This window comes from Ursus americanus, chromosome 33 (genome assembly GCF_024610735.1).
Source record: "Ursus americanus isolate L20-20 chromosome 33, mUrsAme1.1.p, whole genome shotgun sequence".
NCBI lineage: Eukaryota > Metazoa > Chordata > Mammalia > Carnivora > Ursidae > Ursus > Ursus americanus.
Genome location: NC_142159.1, coordinates 4677376 through 4699556, shown reverse-complemented (window position 1 = coordinate 4699556; position 22181 = coordinate 4677376). Strand labels below are relative to the sequence as shown.

Below are 22181 nucleotides of genomic sequence, written 5' to 3'. Positions count from 1 at the left end.
AATTCACCTGTCCCAAGGTAAATAGCCTGGGCTTCCAAGAACAGTAAAAGGCTTTCCTCCCCAGGGAGTCTCATTCCTGAGCTGACAGGACAGGATTTCAGGAAGAACGAGTACAAGAAGAGGGCAAACTAGTGAAGGGAGCCAGGTAGCTTTTTGAATTCTTCCCAGTGTATACTGGAACTAGGCATGCAGGCATCCCTCCTAAGGCAGCACCCCAACCCCAGCCACTCCCACCTGAGGCCAAAGTGCCTCCCCAAAGAAACAGACTGCCATCATTCAGTTCATGACACTCCTCCCCACGGTGCGCCCAGAAGCACAGAAGCCTGAGCAGTTTCGGCCACCATACAACACATGCAGCCTTCAGGCCAGAACCCTCAAGGGCCTTCCTCTACCCTGGCCCCTCGGCTGCTCGCGTGTCCGCCTGGCAACAGAAGAGTGGCCAGTGTGTGGGGGGCTGGGTGGCACGGGAGAGGCCGGAATGAGCCACACAGCAAATCCGATGTGGGTTCTGGAGCAGGGGAGACATGGTGGCAGGGCCAGTCAGGGCCCACACAAGGACCCATAGGGCTCTGTGTCCTTCAGTTCTTCTCCGGGCGGTTTCTGTTCAGGACAGCTTTAGGGGCAAATTCCAGCTTGTCCTTAAGGCTCACCACCTGCGTGTGGTCCTTGCCTAGCAGTTCATCCAGCTTACGGTCCTCCCGGCGCTCAGAGATGCTCTTCTCCTCCTCCACAGGCTGGGGATCCTTTCCCCGGATGAACCATTCCAGGTGGTAACCCACAGCCCCGACCACGAAGGCCACCGGAAATGTGACATAGGGAGCATAGGTACGCACCACGGTCCAAAGCACAGGCCACATGACATCTGCAGAAGAGCACAAGGCAGCATGAGGGAGACACCAGCATCCCCCTTCCCACCGAGTACGGACGACCCACCAGGGCTCTCCGTTTACCAGGCAGCCTGGCACAATTTACTGGGCATCCACCCCACGCAGAGAAGAGGGTACCTTGCTTAGGCAACAGCTAGGGACCCAGAACAATCCAGAAAAATTTGAAAGATGTGATTGTTAGGGAAGAGGGGAAGAACCTCTATTTTATGTACTATACTCTTTGACCATTATGCAACCATGTTTGGCAGTGTTCCCCACAAGGGAACCTCTGAGCTTACCTAACAAAGATTCAAGCCTTTGATTGGCCCCAGGCCCTCCCTCCACAGTTACCAACATTTCAGGAATGGAAAAGAGCCTTTCTCTGCTCTATGCAATTTCTCCATGAACAGAGCCAGCCACACTTTTCCCACCAGGTATAGTCCCACTATGACTCTCCTGGCTCCAAGATAATGAGAAGTAATTCCTCTACCTTACAAAAAGAATAAGGAGCATATTTAAGTGGCCCAAACCCTAATCCATTACTCAACCATTCTGATTTTTAGATAATGACTTTTTTCCTATTCTGAACTTGATCTTTCTAACAATGAGACATACCTATACTGCTGGCCAAACCTCTTCCAAAACACATTCTCTTTAACCAAACCCATACCCTCATACTTGCATAATAAACTCCTAAAAATATCACCAACACGTTATACGTACTCCAAACACGATCAGTTTTTGAATTTTTCTGTTTAAAAAAAAAACAACCACTATATAAGCCCATGGCAGGGGAAAAAATGGAATGGCCCTGGAGCGTCCTAAAATGAAGTAAGACAACACCAAAAATATAGAAACACACAAATTGGTTCACTCTAATGGCCATTTAGTCTCACGACTATTACCATTAACAATTTTCAAATTATTCACAGGGCACCTGGGTGGCTCAGTCAGCTAAGCGTTGACTCTTGATTTCAGTTCAGGTCATGATCTCAAGGTTGTGGGATCAAGCCCCGAGTCGGGCTCCGCTCTCAGCACACAGTCTGCTTGTCCCTTTCCTTCTACTCCTCCCCCCACTTGTTCTCTCTTGCTCTCTCTCTAATAAATAAATAAAGTCTCTAAAAAAAATTACTCACATTATCACCATAATGATAGCCGCCAATTATTGAGCACTTACATGTCAGTCCTTGGGCCAAGCACTGTATATATAGTACCTTCTTTTATCCTCATGTCCACTCCATGAGGTAGATGGTATCATCAGAGGGTTAAGTAACTTGCCCCAAAGTCTCAAACAAAAGATCGCTCATTCCATTTGCACCTCTGTAGGTGTTTCTCCAACTTGGCTATCTCTACTCTGAAGTAGACAACTGAAATCTCACCAGGGATAAAGTGATTCTCTCTCTCTCTCTCTCTCTCTCTCTTTGGTTCCAGTTCTCTTTGGAGGAATCCCAGCATTCTGTGGACCCAAGACTACAATGGACCATTATCAGGGAAAAACTGCAGCAGCGCCACAGTTTCCCTCTGGGTCCTTTGTCTTGGCACCGCCCTATGCTGGACAAGTCACTGGCTGGTCATCACCCGATCTTCACAACACCTCTATGAGGTAGGAATTATTTAGCCCAGATTTGTGTCTAAGGCCACAAAGGCACAGGGACACTGGCACATTATGTGAACTTGTCCAAGATCACCAGAAGTGATAGAACCACTGCTCTCGAATCCAAGCCTCTCCAAACTTCAACATTTGTGCCCTTTCTAGTGGCAAGAACACACTGCAGATAGGTGTGCTGTTTCCGTCCAAATCCTGGACTTGGGGAGCACTGCCTGCGATTTTTTTCCATCAACTTGGCATGTCAAATATCTGGAAGAGCTTCCCTTTTGGCAAACTCTTAAGATCACTCAGAGGTTTGTGAAATTATAGGGCTTAGACATTGTTAAAAGAAACACCCCTGAAGAACCTCCAACCTAATACTTCATTTTCTTTCCAACTTTTATGCAAGCTCTCTATAAGTTAACACTCACCATAAACAGCAATTGTCCTGATCCCCAAGCTGTTGTAAAACATATCAAACATGAGTCCCCAATTCATTTCATCTTCCACATGCAGCAAAGGGCTGTTGTCCTGCCTACATTCTAATCATTCCCAAATAAGTCAATTAATTCACTTATTCAACAGTTAGAACCACTTTCTCCGTGACAGACATTGTGCTGCCGGCCTACCCCACTAGTCTGCATTGCTCAAAACACTTAAGCTCCAAGAGGGCAAAGACCGTGTCTGTGCGGCCCCCACTGTGTCCTATCCATCCCCCACCCTTCCCGCCCTGCCTGCCATAAAGCGCTCCCAAAAAGTTTGTTAAATGAATGAATGACAGTTCAACAACGCACCAGCGTAAAACCACAGCAGTCGCCCACCCCCTCGCCCTCATAAAGCGGCAGGAATACAGCAGGCTAATTTGCTGATTTCAAGAAGCTAAATACTCTCTAACAAGTCATCCCGAGTACCAAAATGAAGGCGGCAATAGCGTCCCGCAAATACTGTAACGTCTTCTTTCCAGCCCGGCGCAGAGGAAGCCTGAGTGTCCGGTAAAGGTCAAGTGGGTTGCCAGGAAACCTGCCCTTGTGCGGGCGCCCCAGAAGCCCAACGACACCCGAACCTCAGTCCGAGATTTGAGGATTGTTAACAAGGGCAGAGAAGACCTGACAGGGTGGAAGGACTGGCCCTGACCGTCACTCGAGCCAGGCCCAGGGACGGGAACGCAACTGAAGTCCGAGTTCCAGGTATCTGGCCTTCTCCCTCCTCTGGACTCCCGGTCCCCTGCCCGTATCCCACCTCGCTCGCGGCCTCGGCAGCGTCCGTTCTCACCCACGTGCCTGAGGTCGAGAAGCCCTGACCGCAGAGGGTCCGCTGGGCGGCCAGACTCGGCCTCCGAGCCCTGGGAAGAGAGCTGTCAGGCCCGGACAGGGCCGGAGCGGACACTCGCAGTCACCCCTCCCTAACTCAGAGGTCACTGCCAGGAGCCGTCACCCTGACAACGGGCAGCCCCCGCGCCGCTCCGGGGAAGGGAACTGCCCGCTGGCACCGCGTGCTCACCTGCGCCGCAGCCCGCACTCCACGGTGCTGCCCCCGCCCTCTCGCTCGGTCGCTAGCCTGGAGCACCGAAGTCGCCTCTCCCAGCGGCCCTCGGGGCCTGGCCCCGGGACCCCGCCCTCCGGCGCCGGCACTTTCGGAGCGCGCCGATTGGCTGAGCTCCAGTCAGAGGACCGGAGGAAGCTGAGCGTCCGCAGCGGGCCCCGCTGCGCCGAGACGGGTACTGCGCCCCCTCGTGGCCTGGAGGGTTTCCCAGTGACGTCCGCACGAGCTTTTCGCTTGGAGAAAGTGGAAGGTCATCCATTCATTTGTTCAACTGAGGTTTATTAGGCGTCTCTAAGACCTACGTCTGGACACACAAAAAATAAAAGACATGTTCCTTGACTTCAAGAAGATCTCCTTAGCAAGATATAGTCTAGAACTCTAAGAACTCTTCAGATCTGGGCTAGTTTTCTAGCCATGTGACCTTGGGAACATTATTAATCCGCCGGAGCCTCCTTTCCCTCTTATGCATAAAGCTAATAACACCTATTTCACAGGATGTTGTGAGGGTTTGATGAGATAATGCATGTTAAGTGCTGTGCCAGGTACATAGCAACAGGAAAATAAATGGTACCATTGTCAATATACAAAAAACTGAAATAAAATGAAATGTAAGTCTTGCCTGACCCTTCAGATACAAGTATTCACTCCCGTGTCCCCACTATGCCCCGTACAGATTTCTATTTTATCACGTACAGTTGACTTCTGAACAACAGGGGTTCGAAACTGTGGGGGTCCACTTACACATGGATTTTTTTTTCAATAAATGCAGAATGGTACTAGAAATATATTTTTCTCCTCATTATGATTTTCTTAATAATATTTTCTTTTCTCCAGCTTATTTTATTGTAGGAATACAGTACATAATACATATAACATACATAATATGTGTTAATCAACTGTTTATGTTATCAGGAAGGCTTACTAGTCAACAGTAGGTTATTAGTAGTTAAGTTTGGGAGAGCGTCAAAATTATACATGGGTTTTCCACTGTTCAGGCGGTGGGTACCCCTAGTGCCGTCATTGTTCAGGGGTCAACTGCATAGAGAAATAACACCAAAGCTCAAGCTCTGTAATGCCCCCACTAGCCCTGCCTTCTCACCTCTGTTCCACGAGTCTCAGCCAAGCATATTTACTCATCTTTAGTAACACAGGCTAAAGCCCTCATACTCCCAGGTAGACCAAACGGTTTCACGCCTCTGTGCCTTCGTTTATCATGCTTTTTCATCTACCTGGACTGCCCCTCCCACCTTTCTTTACCGAAGTAGCTCTACATCATTTTTCAAGCTTAAGGGACACCTCCAGGGGAAGCCTCCTAGCCCGCAGCATCACATCAGATGCCCTTCCTCTACGATCTCAGAGAGGTCAGGGCTAACTCTGGCAGTGGAGATAAAGAGAAAGGAACAGTATAGAGAACTATGTAAGAAACCATTATTAGCAGACCTTGTTCCCTAAATGAATGTGTAGAGAAGAGAAGGGAACAGAATTGCCCAGAACAATTAGCATTCAGCCAGCCAATCGACATGTGCTAGATACTGGGGGTGCAAACATGACCAGAACCAGCCCCGCCTTCAGGAGCTCTCAGACCAACCACTAGGGAAGCAGAGGGCTCTACAAACTGCCAAGGGGTGTGAGAAATGTGACAACAGAAGCGTGCATAAGTAGCTCAGAGGAGGAACCCGGGAAGAATCAAGGAGGGCTCGCCAGAGGGACTTGCCCTTGAGCTGAGTCTCAAGAGATGGCTAGTAGTTCGGTCAGGCAGAACTGAGTGGGGCTCGAGAGCACAGACTTAGGAATCAAAAGTGCGTTCAAATCCTGGTCTTGCTGCCTGTTCATCTCAGAAGAGCTGTTTACACTGTTTGTTTACACAAATGCAATGAGCGTACCCATCCCCTAGGGTGGTTCTGAGTCCTACTCACTTAACGTGTATAAAATGCTTGGCAAGGTACTTGGCGCCTCCTGAGTGCTCAGTTAATGGTCACTGGTATGTTTAGTATTCCCCAAATTGCTTCCTCCTTCTGTAATGTCCTATGTCCACTTATGGTTTAACTTATTCACTAAGCCGGAAACCTAACTGACATTGTCAACATCTCTTCATCTTTGCACTATTCCCCAAACCCAGCTCAGAGCACCTGTGTCTCCTGAATGTCTCTCAAGTTTTTCATCACTTTCCTCTCTTACCTGGACCACCTGAGCAACTCCCTCAGTGGTAGCCCCACCTTCCACTGCTCCCACCAGTCCATTTCCTTTCTTAAACAAAGTGTCTTTCAAAAACTTAAAAAAACCATGAAATTTCTGGGGCACCTGGACAGCTCAGTCAGTTAAGCGTCTGCCTTTGGCTCAGGTCATAATCCCAGGGTCCTGTGATTGAGCCCTGCATTGGCCTCCCTGGTCAGTGGGGAGTCTGCTTCTCCCTCTCCCATTCTCCCTGCTTGTGCGTTCTTGCTCTCTGTCTCTAAAATAAATAAAATCTTAAAAAAAAACATGAAATCTTCAGTTTAAACCCCCTCTCTTACCATGGGTCCCTTCTGGCCACATCTCCTCTATGCTCTCTACACCCCTGTTTGAGCCTGTCACCTCCCTCCAGTCTCTGCCCTTCCCATGATCCCACACACATACATACCCTACCATGCATTTGCCCAAGCTGGTCCCTTTGCCTGAAATTAATGTCCTCCCTTTCTTCCTCCGCTGCAAAACACTAACTCATCCTGCAAGACCCAGTTCAAAAGGCCCCTCTTGCAGAAAGACTCAGTTGAGTGCTAGAGGCCTCCTCCTCTGGTCTCCTCAGCCCCTATGGGAGAAGCCTCCTTCTGTACGTGCCATTCTGTTTATGTGCCTGGCTACGGCCACCTGGGAGCAATGGAAAAACACAGGGACTGGATCTAATCCTTCCCTGGTCCATGGAGCCCAGCACAACTCCCAACCCTCAACATGCAGAGACTCTGCACCACATCAGCTCCACACGGGGAGACTTAGATGTTGGTCTGTAGCAAGAGGCCCACCACACTCATTCAGGGCTGCCCTGTTCCTCTGTGCCCATCCCATAGACCTCATGGTCCTGGGAAACCTGGCCCAGTTTCTGGGAAAAGACATAGACTCATAAGGAGCTGTAGTGTGTAGAAGGTTAAACTCAGACTCGGCCACTTCTCGGCTTTGAGATTTGGGGCAAGTTGTTTAAACTCTCAAAGCCTCCATTTTCTCACCTGTAAATGATGGTAACGACAATATTGGCTTCAAGGATTGCTCCGAGTATCATCTAGTGCAAACCTTGCCCACGTCCCAGTTTTAGAGATGAGAAAACTCAATCTCCAAGAGGTGAAGTGACCCAGCTAAAGGCTCCCTGGGCAAGTCCGGGGGAAATAGACAAACTGGCATTTCCAGTGGAAACTTTGGGACGGTCATCCAACCTAAATGTTCTCACACCTGGCTGCCCGTCAAAATCACCTGGCACACTTGTCAAAAACTCATTTGGGGGAAGAGAGTCTATTCACAGTCTTGGACAGGGCCCAGGAATCTGCGTGGGATCAGCTCCAAGCTGACTCACTCTTGGGAATTTGGATCACGTGGGGTTCCTCTCCACCTTCCAGAGGTCTCACGTAAGTGTGTGTACGACCTCTTGCTTTTCAGGTGGTCTCCCACACTGACTTGTAAAATAGCTGTTTTTGGCCCTTTCCTGTTCAAAACCCTTCTGTGGCTTCCCACGGTTCCTCAGACCCAGGCCCACCCGCTTCATGTTGACCCAAAAGCCGAGCATTGTCATGCCTCTGCACTCCCGATGCTCTTTCTCCTCCTGGCCTTTGCACAACTGTTGTCTGATCTTGGAACATTCTTCCCAGCGCTGGCCCTCCTCCAGTGGCTCTTGCCAGCACTCACCCTTATTCTGTAACTGCTTGTTCACTTGTCTGTTTTCCCCATAAGACCATTAGTGCCATAAGAGTAGAAACTACACTTGTTCAGGGCTCTCTCCCAGGTGCTGGCCAGTGCCAACACTGGTTCTTGATAAATGCCTCCTGAATAAATAAATGAGAATTGCCTAGTCCAGTGTGGCCCAGAAGGGCAGTCAAAGATTTGGATGGCTCTTCTTCCTGCCTCAGGGTGACACATCAACCCCAAGTACTAAAGGGGGCTGCCAGACCAGGTGGGGACCGCCATCAAACCCTTTCTGGGCTCCGAAAGCTGGAGAGCCAAAAGCTCCTGGTATGGCATGAACCAGGCCTGGGTCCATCACTCCTAGCCCTGCCTGTGACTTCGGAGGCCACTGCACCTCTCCTGAGCTTCAGCTTTCTCACCTGTCCTAAGGATGAGCTATGTTACTGTAAAACACTCCCCATAAACATTAGCCACCACTACTAGCTTGGCGTTGCTACTTAGCTTCCCAGGAAAGTTCCATTCTCCCCCCTGAGACGCCCACCAAAGTGCCCACTCAGAGGACACATCAGAAAAGGTGACAAGACTAAATCGAACAGCGTTTCTGCGGCTGATCAGGAATGAGGGGGGCAGAGGCAACACCGGACCCTTAGGGGAAGGCAAACCAGTATCCATGTGCATCTAAGAAACACAGCACTCCCTGTTTATCGAGCACAGGCCGGTGGGCCAGGCACTGGGGTCTGGGCTGCCCTGTTGGGGGGCAGCCTGAGAGCATTGGAGGGCAGAAAGAGAAATGGACTGAACTAGGAGTGGTGAGGAGAAAACCCTCCCCTCCTCACGGTCCCTGGGCCCCTCCAGGAGGGCTCAGGTCCTTCTGTGGATACCAGGGGGCCGAATCCCCTTTGCCCCAGCTGGCCCAGGCTACCACGCTCTCCCCAAACCGAGAGAGTGGCTCCCGGCCTCCCCTCCCTCCACTCCCCCACCCCACTCCCATTTCCCTACCGCCCCCCCCACACACACACACACCCGGCTCCCACGCACGGGGCAGAGGTGGCTCCTTCTGGAGAGAGCAGCGGGCTCGAATGCAGTTCTGCCGTTTTATTTTTCCTGGGATACTCAAGGGGTTTGTGGGAACAGCCACAGGTGTGGTGAGGGGAAGCCCCATCTCCCCTCCCCAGCAGCTGGGAAAGGGGAGAGGCCCAGGCGCCCTGGTCCTGGGTTGGTCCAGCCACTGTGGTCCCTGGGCCCGGTGGGCTGAGGGCTGAGGGTGGAGCCCCTGGGAGGGTGGGGCAGGCTCCTAGGTGGGGTTCGGGATTCTTCATAAAAAGCCACGAAGCTTGATCCCCACGAAGCCCAGCCCCGCGGGGTGGGGGGGGGGGGTACGCAGAGCCCAGATGGGGGACCCGGCCCGGCCTGGCCCGTGGGTGGGGGGAAGTAATGGCAGAGATGGTGCCCGTAGGAAGGAGGTGGGGACGAAGCGTCGGACCAGGAGAGAAGGGGGTCCAGGTGGGGGCGCAGGGCGGAGAGGCACGGCCCCCAGCCCAGCCCGGGCGCCTTCGCGTGGGGTCAGGAAGGTAAAAAACCCACGAGAGTGTGACGGGCAGGAAGGGCCGGGGCGTGCGGTGCCGGCCGGGCGGGCGCACGGGGCGGCCCGCGTTCACAGTGACCTCGACGCTGGGTGTACAGTACGGGTAGAAAACCGCGGGCCCGTGCCCGGGCTGGGCGGGCCGGGCCGGTCACAGCCTGGTCTGGGCCTCGGGGATGTAGATCTCGATGCTGTCGGCGCTCTCGGTGGCCGAGCTGTGGCGGAAGGAGGCGGCGCGCTTGGCCGCCAGGAGCCGCTTGCGCGCTTCCTGCCGCTGCCGGTCCACCGAGTCCAGGGAGCGCTCCTTCACCGGCACGCCCCGGCCCCGCGAGGGCTTCTTTGGTATCGGCGGAGGGACCTTCTTCTCCTCCTGCCGGGAGAGGGGGCGGCGGCTCAGTCTGGGGTACCCCCATCCCCGGCTCGCGCTCCCCGCCGCCCCAGGGGACTGACGCCGCGCGGCTCCGACGCCGGAGGGCGGCCAGAAGCCCCAAGTGTGCCTGGGACAAGGTCAAAAGCCGCTTTTCATTAAAAATTGCGAATCCGGGCGCCCCCTGGTGGCGCCGTTCGCGACAACTCGCACTCAAGACTCGCTCCTCCAGGGACGTGGGTGGGAAGTGAGCGAGTTCCCTCCGGTCGGGAGGAATGCAGCGGCCCCGACGCACGCAGGGCAATGGGGGTTCGCTACCAGGCATCTGGGCCTCATCACAAGCAACGTCTAGTGAGGTGAGTGCTGAGGGGCCCCCCAAGATCTCCTCCGTGCCTAGGTCCAAGCTAAGGTCAGTCTCCTCTTCTGGAAACTCTAGTTCCGCTCCCTCAGACTACAGCTGGTGGGAGGTGGCTGCAGCCCCTCGGGGTTCTGGCCGCTCAGGCAGTGATGGGCACAGGGCCAAGCAGATGGCAGTGACCAAGAGTGTGGTCATATTGGAAGAAGATGGACACCATCACCTGTCCAGGACTGCCTTTGCTGCCCGTGAATGCCCTCTGCTCCTCTCCTCTCCCCACACAGGCCTCTCTAGGGAAGGGTATTTTCCAGGGTCTGGCCTCTTGGCTTGAAGGGACTCTCCCCCTACCTTAGGCTCCAGGAGTTTCCAGCTGTTGGCCTTGAGTTGCTGTAACTCCAGGAACTTGAGGGTCACATCCTCGATAGAGAGCTGCAGGAGGTCCCAAAAACCCGCCAGGTCCTGGAAGGTGGGCACGGGGAACGCAGTGGGGTCCTTCAGTGGAGAGAGACAGAGGAGAGGCAGCCAGTCAGGAAGATCCGCACCCCAGCCAGGACCAGAGAAAGCCCCATCCACCCTCACCATCAGGAAGCTCAACCTGGGAGAGTGGGGTTGGGGGGTGGGAGGCAGGGAGACAAGAAAGAGCCCAGGCCTCTCCGTCGTGGGCACATACACCTGGTCTCACCTCCAGGCATATACATTTCTGGTGGGCTCCAGCCCATGGCACTCACCATGCTTTGCTGACACAGCCGGAAGAACTGCTGAACCTTCTGGGACAGGAGAAGTTGCGTGCTGCCCACGGCACTGCGGATCTTCTCCAGGACTGGGGAATAAGAGGAGATTCAGAAGAGGGACGGTTGCCTCTCCTTTCCCAGCCTCCAGGAGGTCTGCCCTGAATGACTCAACCCTGCCTTCTCTGGCACTCTCTGTCGGTCTTTCTCCTCCAGCCCCCTCCCCATCCCATCCTCAAGTTCCTAACAGGTGGCTCCTATCCCACTTCACCAAGAAGACTGTATCCTCAGACACCAGTGTTTCTTCAGACAACCTCCATTTCTTAAGCACTTATGCTCTTGTGTCCTTCTTTCCTCCCATGTCATGGAACAGAGGGAAACCAGCCCCCACCTGGCCCTTCAGGCTCACCCAGGCACTAGCTCAATGACCACCCATCGGCAGAACTTTGTCACTCATCAGTATATGACTCCTTGGCCCATCAAGGATTACTGAAAATTTCATGTGCCTGACTCTTGTCCTCCTAGTCACTACCCCATCAACTTAGGGATTCTGAGGTATGGCTGCGTCTCCCCTCAGATGGACTTGCAGGGAAGGGCCACGGCCTCCCTCCGTCCAGGGCCAGGTCTTCGGGCAGAATCTCCTACACCTAGGCCTCGGACAGTGATCTGACCTTGTGCACCGGCCGGCCCTCCACCTCGAAGTGTGGCCCCACTCCCTGGATCAGCCCTGGAATCCCACACCAGCCAGATGGGAACGGAGTGCCCTTGACCTCCAGGGACTGGGTGACTTGGACTGGCCCCATGTCCTAAGAGGGCCGGCCCTTGCACCTGGTTCCTTGCCCAGTCCCATCCTGGCCTCGGAAGCTGCTCCCCACTTCCTTCCAAGAGCTCCCAGCATGCCCTGCTGCCCCAAGGGGGACCCCCAGAGATCCAGGCCAAAGAAGCAAACCATGAGGAGGCACACTCAAGGCCAAGCGGAGGGCCCTCCCGATCCAGGGCCCACCGCCCAGCCGCGGCTCTGAGCCCTTCGCGCACACAGGGTCCCTCACTCACTCTCCTCGGGCAGCTCGTAGTCCTCCGCCTCACGTTCCATCTGTTGGCACCAGTGCTCCAGCTTCTCCACCTCCGCCCTCAGCATCTTGATGAACCACTCGCCGTCCCGCGGGCAAGGGGACGTGCGGCCTGAGTCGGGGAGGCTGCGTGAGCCGCGCTCCATCCAGGAGTCCCGGCGGCTGGACCCGGGGCCGGGGGTGGGGGCGGGGGCAGGGCCTGGCGACCCATCGGTGGCCGGCGGTTCATACGGCAGTGGGTAGCCCTCGCGGTAGGCCCACTGGCCCTGCGTGTGGACCGTGCGGAAGACTGAGTAGGTGGGGGCCCGGGGCCCGGGCTGGGGCTCAGAAGCGTGCCTCTGGAAGGAGCGTCCGAACTGCAGGGCCTTGTCTTCTGTGGCCACGGTGGCCAGGCCGGCCAGGCCCTCCAGTTCCAGGTCTGCCTGCACACCCGCTGTCACGCTGTTGGAGCGCTTGAACCTTGCCCGCCTGGTGAGAGAGGTGACTGTCATCGTGGCCCCTGCCCAGTCTTAGTCCCACCCTCACCCCGCCTCTCCAGGCCAAAAGGAAAAGGAATGAGAAAAGAAACGTACAACGTGATGGCCATTAACCCACGACCTTTAAATACACCAGTCCCTGCAGGTAGGTACAGAATTCCCGTTGCACTGCCTCTGGACAGGGGTGATATTCAAAATATCTAACAGTCTGTACTCCGGGGGCAGAAAAATTGCTGGCACGCACCCATCGGAACGGACACACCCAGAGGGCTAGAGCACGGCGCTGCAGAAGCTGGACCGTGGGGCAGAGCAGAAGGGCGAGAGAGGGGCCAGGGTGGTGGCTCTTTCCCAGTGAGTACCGAAGTATTTCAGCTATTCAACTATTTTAACAAATAGTATGTCTTTGCTAGTTTACACCAACTGCATGGGTTTGTCTCAGCCCTTCAGAAATGAGTAAACTCAAGCCCAGAGAGGCCGTGGCCACCCAGCTAGAAAGTAGCTAGCCAGGATGCAGGCCCAGGGCTGCTGGCTTGACGGCCCAAGCACTTTCCACACCAGCTGCTAGAACATCAGGAGGAACTGCCTGGGAGCGGCTGGAGGGTGGGAGGAGCCTGCAGCTGAAAGGACTTCTCCTCTAGGGACCCCCAAAGCCCAGCCCAGAGCCTGGCCAGACACAGTCAGCCAGCGCCAGTGGAGCTGAATTAAGTTGTTGGCAGGAATGACACAGGGCCTGGAAATTTCTTGTCTTTGAGTTAATATGCAAATCCTCTGCAAAACAGAAAGTCAATTGGCCTTGTTCTTTGTCACCCCCCTCAGTTCAGAGCTCTTTCCTATGCAGAAACCCATGGCCCCTGAAGTGCATGGAGCTGGGGTCAGACAATCCTTAAAGAAGTGGGAGTCAGGAGATGTGGGGGTGGTGGGGAGAGGTGAGCAAAAGTTTGACGTCTGGAAATTTCAGGACCATGAAAGAAAGATCCATGTGTCCTAACCCACCTCCAGCCCATTATGGTCTGAAGAGAGAAGGACTTGGGGGGCTAGCTCTTGGGGGACCCCTCCAGCTTCCCTGAAGTCTCCTCCAGCCCCCACAACTTCAGTCTTCCTCTTGCTGCCCAGGCCTTCTCTCCCTGCCTGCCTTGCCTGCCTGCTTCCCTCCAGCTGGCGGGCTGCCTGCTGGGAGCCTGTTGCCATAGAAACCAGGCCCAGAAGGATGCTGCAGGACCCAGGAAAGAGAGATGCACTCATGTGCAGTCTCCAACAAGCCCTGTGTCCCCACCCCCACCCAGAGAGACAGAGAGAGAGAGAGAGAGAGAGAGAGGGAGGGAGAAAGCAAGAACATATCCGCATTGCCTCCCACATGCTCTTCCCCCTGGCATCCGCCCTGCCCTGCCCTGGTCAGGATTTGTACCACCTCTGCCTTGACATCAGGTCAGCCTCCTTTCAAGACACCTGCATCTCCACTCAGCACAAAAGCAAAGCACTAGAGAAGGAGTCAGATCTGAGTTCTAATGCTGGCTGTGTTGCTCTGTGCCTTTGGGAAGTCACTCACCCTCCATCTTTCGCGCGCGCGTGTGTGTGTAAAATATATTATATGATACATGATTATATGTAAATACACACGCACACATTTATACTATACAAAATGATAGAAATGGGCCAGTAATCACCAAGGTACTTTCTCTCTCAAAAATTACACCTTGCATATTTTCGGATCAGGGGCCCAACATTTCCTCACCAATCCACTCAGATCTGAGCAGTCTTCCTAAAGTGGCCCTCTGCCCAACTCGTTCCCCTGCCCAAAATTCTTCCCCGCTGCCAACAAGATAAAGTTCAAGTTTCCTCTGCTGGCGTTCACCCAACACGAGCATCGACTCTGGAAGCAGTCCTCCTCTCCGACCTCATCCCCCCTGCATTCTCCTTGCTCCCCAAGTAGATACTGGCCCTGACTCTAAGCCTTTGCACGTGCCATTCCCCTGTGTAAAATGGACTGCCCCCTCCTCCCTCCCTGTCCATTCCCGACTTGAGTCATCCCTTCCTCTGCGTGCCTCCTGACTGCCCCCAGGACCATCCTCAGCCCTGTACCTCCCTCAGCAGCCTTCTTGCATATGGAAGCAGCCCCATGTCCCGCTAAATTGTTCTCTGTCTCAGCTGAGAGTCTTGTGTGTCTAACTGAACTGTTCGGATGCACGTTGGCTCCACCTCGAATACTTCTGTGCCTCTGAGCTCCAGTCCACCTTTGGCCACTTCGGAGCTCCAGCCATGGCAGACCACACACGGAAAGGTGGGGCTTGCCCCGGTAAAGACATCAGCCTTCCCTGTCTGCTTCCCTGGTCCCCTCACAAAACATGGATCTGTCCTTCAGAACCACTGCGTGTGCTGCCTTAAACCCTGGCCTCTGAGGGGTCCCAAGAAGATCACATCTGGTCTGGATGGAAACAGGCCACGTGGTCTAGAACAGAAGCATGCGTAAGTGCCCCAGGCTTCCTGGTTCTCAAGTCACGACTTCAATGAGGTCTCATCACCATGTCCACCTCAAGGAAGACTAAAAAGTTGAGGAGCTTATGGGATGCCTTGAAGCACAGTCTCTACCAGTACTCCCAGCTGGGGGACAGGGACCACCAGTACTCCCAGCTGGGGGCCAGAGATCGGCGCAGTCCCAGCAGGAGACGGTCAACCTTGTGCAAGTGGTATTGAAAACCTGCAGTGTGAGGCAAACCATGAGACTCTTAACTAGAGAGAACAAACGGAGGATTGCTGGGAGTGGGGGGGTCGGTGGGGGATGGGCTGATGGGGGATGGGCATTATAGGGAGGGCACTTGACCTAATGAGCACTAGTGTTGCATGTAAAAGATGAATCACTAAATTCTACTCCTGAGGGAGCCTGGGTGGCTCAGTCAGTTAAGCGTCTGACTCTTGGTTTCGGCTGAGGTCATGATCTCAGGGCCGTGGGATCGAGCCCCACATCAGGCTCTGCGTTCAGTGCAGAGTCTGCTTCAGATTCTTTCTCCCTCCCCCTCTGCCCCTCCCTGCTCAAGTGCTCTCTCTCTCAAATAAATAAAAATCTTTAAAAAAAAATTCTCCTGAAACCAATACCATACTATATGTTAATTAACTTGAATTTAAATACAAATTTGGAAGAAAAAGAAAATAAAAAATAATAATAAAACCAGCAGTATGGGACATGATCAACCAAGAAATAAGCAATGAAACAAAGAAGCAAAGCACTGGGGAACACAGACATTTTAAGGGGTGGGTGGAGACAATAAAGCCCCAGAGGCATCTAAGCCAGAGAGAAAGAGGAAGGAAACCAGAGCAAAGTCACCTAAAGGCATACAGGAGACAGAAGGGTCTCAAGAAGGAATGAGTAATCAACATGGAAAATGCTACCAGTTGAGAATTAAAGGTGTCCCTTGATTTGGCACAACAGAAGCCACTGGGGACCCGGGCAAGAGTCAATCTGGTGGAGTATGGGGGCTGACACAAATGGCAGGAGGTTGATAGGAGGTCTAGAAAACTAGGCAAGACAATTCTTTCAAAGAGCTTGGTTGAGAAAGGAGGAAAAGAAAAGACAATGTATCTTTAAGGGAGGGATATTTTAGTTATTTGTCAGTTATATGTCAATAAAGCTGGGTAAGAGAGGGGAAGAGAGGGATTTTTTATTTAGGATGGCTCTCCCATGCCATATCTCTAAAGGATGGAAACTGCAGGGTATGCAGAATAATGATCGAAAAGGTCCACGTCCTAGTTCCTGGAAGCTCTGAATAGGTTAGCTTCCATGGAAAAAGGGACTTTGCAGATACGATTATATGAAAGATCTTGAGATGAGAAGAAGAGTCAGGATTATCCAGGTGTGTCCAATTTAATCACAAAGGTCTTTGTAAGTGAAGGAGGGAAACAGATAAGTCAGAATCGGAGGAGATGGGACAACAGGATGAAGGCTGGAATGATGTCATGTGGGGACTCAACCTGCCACTGGGGCTCTGAAGACATAAGTGGGCTACAAGCCAAGGAATGTGGATAACCTCTATAAACAGGAAAAAGTGACAAAACGGATTCTTCCCAGAGATCCAGAGGCATCCGTCCTGCCAACGCCTTGATTTTAACCCAGTGAAACACAGTTCAGACTTCCGACCCCTGGGAATGTAAGACAATAAAAATGTATTATTTGATGCCGCTAAATTTGTAATAATTTATTATAGTACCAATAGGAAACTAACACAACGTGTAAAGAGAGATCAATGAAAGATCAAGAAGAAGGAGGCGGTAGTCCAAGGACCAAACAGAAGGAGTATAAATAGTAACTAACATCCTTTGAGCACTTAGTATGTGCTAGACTAAGGATTTTGCATAAAAACCGCTCAACCCTCAGCAACGGTCCCACGGTAAGAATGTTAGTATCATCCCTATTTACAGATGAGAAAACGGAGGCTTAAAGAGGAAAAGTGGACTCTTATGATCAGACAGTTATCAATTTAGTCCAGTCTGGCTGTAGAGGCCAGCACTTACACCACTCCAGTCCACTCCACTGCCTCCCCAGGACTGAGGGAGAGGGGCGGCTGTAATCAGGGAGACGATGCCTCAACCTCGGGCAGGACGGATGGCAGAGGCAAGAAGGGAGGCAAGGGAGGTGGGGCTTGGTCCAGACATGGAGAGAGGTCCCACCAGATGATCTCAATCATTACAGTGCCGTGAACGGGGAGGTGGTCTGCTGGAGATCTAGGGGGAGGGGGTCAGGGTAGAAATGATAATGAGCAGCTTTACGGGAAGCAGCCCAGCAAAGGGGTCAGGCACATGCACCGTGGAGCCAGACTGCCTAGTCAAAATTCAGCTCTCTGGCTTGTGCCTCAGTTTCCTTATCTACCAATGAGAACGATCACAGAATTCTCATGAGATAATGTATGTAAAGAACTTAGACCAGCACCTGGCCTACCCATTGTAAATGTTAGCTATTATATGGAAAGGCAGGGAGGTTTGTGGCTCTCACTGAAAAGAAAGGGAGCTGGACAAATACAATAATGGGAATGTAGCACTGAGAACCCAGCGAGGCCATTGTAGTTATTAATTATTGTGATCACTGCTGATTGCTTCCATCTGTTCTCACACAGCATTCGGAATAAAACCCCTTTTGTCCTCCAAAGCACATTGTATTATAGTTAGTAATTTGCATTTGTCTCCCTTATAAGTAGAGCCATTCCTTGCATAAATGTTGGCTGAGTGGTTGGTTGGTTGGTTGGTTGGTTGGTGTGTGGGTGGTTGGGTGGGTGGGTGGGTTGGTTGGAAGGAAGAACAGTAGAGACCACTGTTCATCCCCCAATATCCCTTCTACCTTTCTAGAATCCCACAATTTGAAGCTGGACACATGGCCACTTTGAGTAACGACTCTTTTACCAGTTTCCCTGGTATAGCCATATGGCTAAGTTCTAGCTCACAAGATATAAACAGAAAGGTATGTGCAACTTCCAGGAAATGTTCTTAAAAGGAAAATGTGCCATTTTTGGTTCCTTCCTCCTTCCTGCTGACCAGAATGCAGACGTGATGGCCGGACTCAAGCAGCCATCTGGGAATATGAGATGGAAGCCAAGTGCTAAGGATGGAGAAGCAGTAAGATAGAAGGAGGCTGGGTCCTGACACTGCACAGCACCTACCAGCTCTCAACTGAATCTCTGGGCTTCTTCTAAGCAAGAGAGAAATGCACTTCTGTCATCTTGGGGCTTTTCTGTAACTCACAGCCAAACCTAATCCTAACAATAACAGGTGAATTTTCAGGGTAGTGAAGTCCAGAGCTTATGTCCCTATTTAGTTCTGGATCTGGCAGTATTTGCTGTGGTCTTCACAACAGCTGTAAACACAGGATAGAAACCGGCCTCAGTTGTGAATCATGCCTAATTCGTAACAATGCCTGTCACAATATTTTCTCCCCAAGCTTTTTAACAAGGTTGAGGAGGCCTCCCCCCTCGAGCTCTTCGGGGTGACAGTGATCACATTCCTGATGTTGCTGGAAGTTGTTATATGGTTATTTCAGGGAGACGTTTCTACTGTGATTCTCTAAGGGATAACACAAAGGGCTCTGGGAAGAAACTGGTTTATCCCAAGAGACACGGTGTCCACGGAATTCTCCACAACCACGAGTTGTCAAGAGGTTTTACCAGGAGTATTGGGCAGCAGGCTGGCAGGGGTGGGAGGAGGCACTGGGCAGGGAAGGGGAAGGGCAGTAGCATTTTAGCAAGGCACAGCCATTGTACTAGCGCCCTCTCTGAAAAAGCATCTAAGGGCTTGAACATATAATCAATCGGGGGCCCCGAGTCTACCACCCCAGCCTGAGGGCTGTGACTGTGATGCCGAGGTGGGGCCAGGGTGGAAGATTTAGGAAGAGCCACAGGTCAGTCTTCAGTGGAAGACTGAGGAATGGAGGCAGTGTCCACACCCAGGGCTTGTGGTCGATCGGCAGGGCATTGCTTTCACATGACTGCTCTGGGAGTACAAATTCATGAAGGGGCACCTGGGTGACTCACTCCGTTAAGTGTCTGCCTGTGGCTCAGGTCATGATCCCAGGACCTTTCCTCCCTGGCAATTTCTAAACCCACATTGGGACTTGCATCCTTGCTCAGCAGGGAGCCTGCTTCTCTCTCTGCCTGCTGCTCCCCCTGCTTGTGCTCTCTGATAAATAAATAAATAAATAAATAAATAAATAAATAAATAAATAAATCTTTAAAAAAAAATTCATAAGGGTGGAAGCTTCCTTCCTGGGTCTCAAGGGGCTCTATTCTTTCAGTACATGCCATGCCCAAGGTCCCAAAGCCAGAAATTACCATGATGCTAAGGAATGAGTGGTGGGGAGGGGGCGGCCTTCCTACGTAGAGTTCTCTAGCTGGCCCTGTTTGGGCTTAATTGATTATAAGTAGGGCTGTTAGATAAAATACAGGACTTGCTCTTAAATTTGAATTTCAAATAAATAACGTAATTTTTTTAGCATATCTCATGCAATATTTGGGAACTACATATACTAAAAATTTTTCAACATTCATGTCTGATAACCAAATTTAACTGAGCAGTCTGGTGTTTTTTTGTTTATTTTGTTGGTTTTTGCTACATCTGGAATTTAAGATAAGGTCTTAGTAGGAAGGATCTAGAGGTAAAAGATACAAGGGGATCCCCATAGTTAGAGTTTGAGGCAAAAATCACGTGGTTTCTATGTTCTTAAAGGGCCCCTTTAAGAATGTAGAACATTCTTCTAATATTTAGCAAAGGTATTTGATGCATTCTTTTATCCTGGCCCAGAGTATGCTGGGTCTGTGTAGACAGGTGTTGTAGGATGCCCTGAGACAGCGCTGGTAACAGTTCCTTAAGTATGCTCCCCCCACACCACAGGGCCTTAGCAGATGCTGTTCCTTTTGCCTGGAACACTCTTATCTCCCACTTCCACCTAGTTAATTTCAGTTCACCTTGTTAAATTGTGTGAGTTGTTCATTGAGATCTCTGCCCAAATGTCACTTCCTCAGGGAAGTCACACCAAACCCCTCTGACTAGGTCAAAGCCCCCATGACACACTCTCACTGTCACAAACCTCTCCTTTGTGGTGTCACCACATCTATACTTCTATGCCATTTATAAGCTTCTTAGACTAACATGGCCGTACGCCTCACAGGGCAAGGGCTGTCTGGTTCCGCTGACCTTTGCATCCTCAGTGCCCAGCAAAGTACTTGACAAATAATAGGGATCCAATAAATATCTGTGGACAAATGAATCTTGGGTGGGGGTGCTGTGGAGATGGAAGTAAAGAAGCACCAACACCCATACCTGTGTGTTTCCAAGCCAAGCCAGCACTGATAGTGAGCAATGGGAAAAACCCACCAAGCAGTAGATCTGAATTCTTCACCCAACAGGTTGGCAGGGAACACACTGAAAGGTGGAAAGGGAGAGACCTTTCCTCCCTGGCAATTTCTAAAACCAATGTGCAGAGAGAGACGACAGATCCTGGGACCAGTGAGACAGGAGTAAGGACAAGAGAGTCCAAGAAAATGGGGCGGCAGCAGGTGGGGGCTCCTGGAAGTTTGCCTAGAGAGGCTGCTGGTAGTCATGGCTCGCTTTTATGTACCATTTGGGGCATGGTGTGTGGTAAGTCAGACTTAAAGTGCCAGGGACATAAGGGACAGAAAAGACAGTGCAGGTGTACAACTAAGGACGCCCGCAGCAGACAGGCAAGGGAGCCTGGCCAGAGACATGCGCCAGATTTCTCCTCTCCCCACCTGTCACCCCCTTGGATTCCCAGTGTCATCACCTGTCCCAGGCAATTCAGTTCTGCAGACATTGATCCAACACCATCTCCCCCTCCCCAGCCCACCCCACCAGGACCTCACAAATACCTATACAGGCGCGAGGAAGACCTCACTCTCTGCCTGTCCCCGCCCTTCCGTGACTTGGCTCCAAAATCTTCCCAGATTGGTCCGCTTCTCTCTGTATCTGCTATCAGCCTGGTCCAGACAACTGATCAATACAGTAGACTGAACTAACTTAAGAAACTCCCACTCACACACCCCCAAACATGTAGAAATGCCGGATAAAATAAAGTCAAAAGGTGTTTCTGCTGCAGGGCCACGCTTGAAAATAGGAAGAGGGACATCTTCGGGTACTAGAGACAAAAAGGAAATTCAAAACCTAAGAAGTGAGAGGGAATCTAAGCCAAGTGAGCCCGGGAATATTGGGCCAGACATATGCTAGAGGCTAGATGGTAGTGCCCAGGGAGGATGAGAGGAGAGCCCCCAAACCCTGCATCCTGGGGAGCTGGAAGGAGACCCCATGGATAAAGCCAGCAGCCAAGAAGGGTCAATTCCACTTACAAACGTGGACTGGAAAACTCAGGTCATGCTCCAGGAATGTGGCCAGGAAGCAGGATGCTAAGAATACGAACATTAAGGCTGTTTTGTGTGTGGGCGTGCGTTCCAGTGAGCACCACCACTGAAATACAGAAACCTCCAGCTGAGACAGGAACTCTAAAACTGGTCCCAAACTCAAGCAGTACTTTAGCATAAAAAACACGGAACCCATCAGGAAGGAGTGGGCAGTGACAAGGAATAGCGAACACATAAATTGTTAAAACATGGTTGTAAATCTAAACTATTAAACCATAAAAGATATCAAAACAACTGATTTAGCAGAGTTTCTTTGAAAGAGGTATAATCAAAATACTAGACAAATACAACATGGGAGATGGGCGGAGGGAGTTAAGAAGGAAATTAAAGTGTTCCAAGGTTCTTGGTGTTTGCCTACGAAGGACAGAAATACTCACTAATTTGAGACTTTGTTCGAAAAAAATTAAATTAAGTATATTTGCTAAAACTTTGAGGAAAATCACGACTAAGAGGTAAACTTCCAAACCAGGAGAAGGACGACGAGAAATAAAGTAAATTTGATCAGTTCAATGGAAGGCAAAAAAGTAGGGGAAGAAGAAAGCAAAAATAAAGCGCGACAGGGCACTTGGCTGGCTCGGGAGGTGGAACACGGGACTCTTGATCTCGGGATTGTGAGTTCAAGCCCCATGCTGGGCGTAGAGATTACTTGAAGGAAAAAAAAAAAAAAGGAAGAAAGAGCATATCAAATAGAAAAATTTTAAAGAGATAATAAAAATAAGTCCAAATAAATCAGTAATGAAGATATATATATGTAGCTTAAATATGTCTACTAAACGTTAGCTCCACACGGCTTACAAGCAACCGATCTACCCTTAACATAAGGGTACGGGGAGG

The 22181-nt window shown here is 51.4% G+C and overlaps 2 protein-coding genes across 2 annotated transcripts in view; both read right to left on the bottom strand.

Annotated features, from left to right (window-relative positions):
• Positions 1-442: 442 nt before the first annotated feature.
• SMIM12 (small integral membrane protein 12) lies at positions 443-4093 on the bottom strand. Its single transcript, XM_045782526.2, has 2 exons — positions 3955-4093; positions 443-862 (listed from the first exon to the last, which is right to left on the bottom strand). Exon 2 carries the CDS (start codon positions 855-857, stop codon positions 579-581), a length of 279 nt encoding a protein of 92 aa, XP_045638482.1. The 5' UTR covers positions 858-862; positions 3955-4093; the 3' UTR covers positions 443-578.
• Positions 4094-8943: 4850 nt separating this feature from the next.
• DLGAP3 (DLG associated protein 3) overlaps positions 8944-22181 on the bottom strand; it is a 40518-nt gene continuing 27280 nt past the window's right edge. The window contains exons 8-11 of the mRNA XM_045782531.2: positions 11949-12433; positions 10896-10987; positions 10516-10659; positions 8944-9815 (exon numbers count right to left, since the gene is read on the bottom strand). Coding sequence (XP_045638487.2) covers positions 9597-9815; positions 10516-10659; positions 10896-10987; positions 11949-12433 — 940 coding nt within the window. The 3' untranslated portion in view covers positions 8944-9596. The remainder of the gene's footprint in view (positions 9816-10515; positions 10660-10895; positions 10988-11948; positions 12434-22181) is intronic.

Bases quoted from the DNA above. Each gene is read 5' to 3' on its own strand.
- SMIM12 (XM_045782526.2), bottom strand. From the start codon at position 857: ATGTGGCCTGTGCTTTGGACCGTGGTGCGTACCTATGCTCCCTATGTC.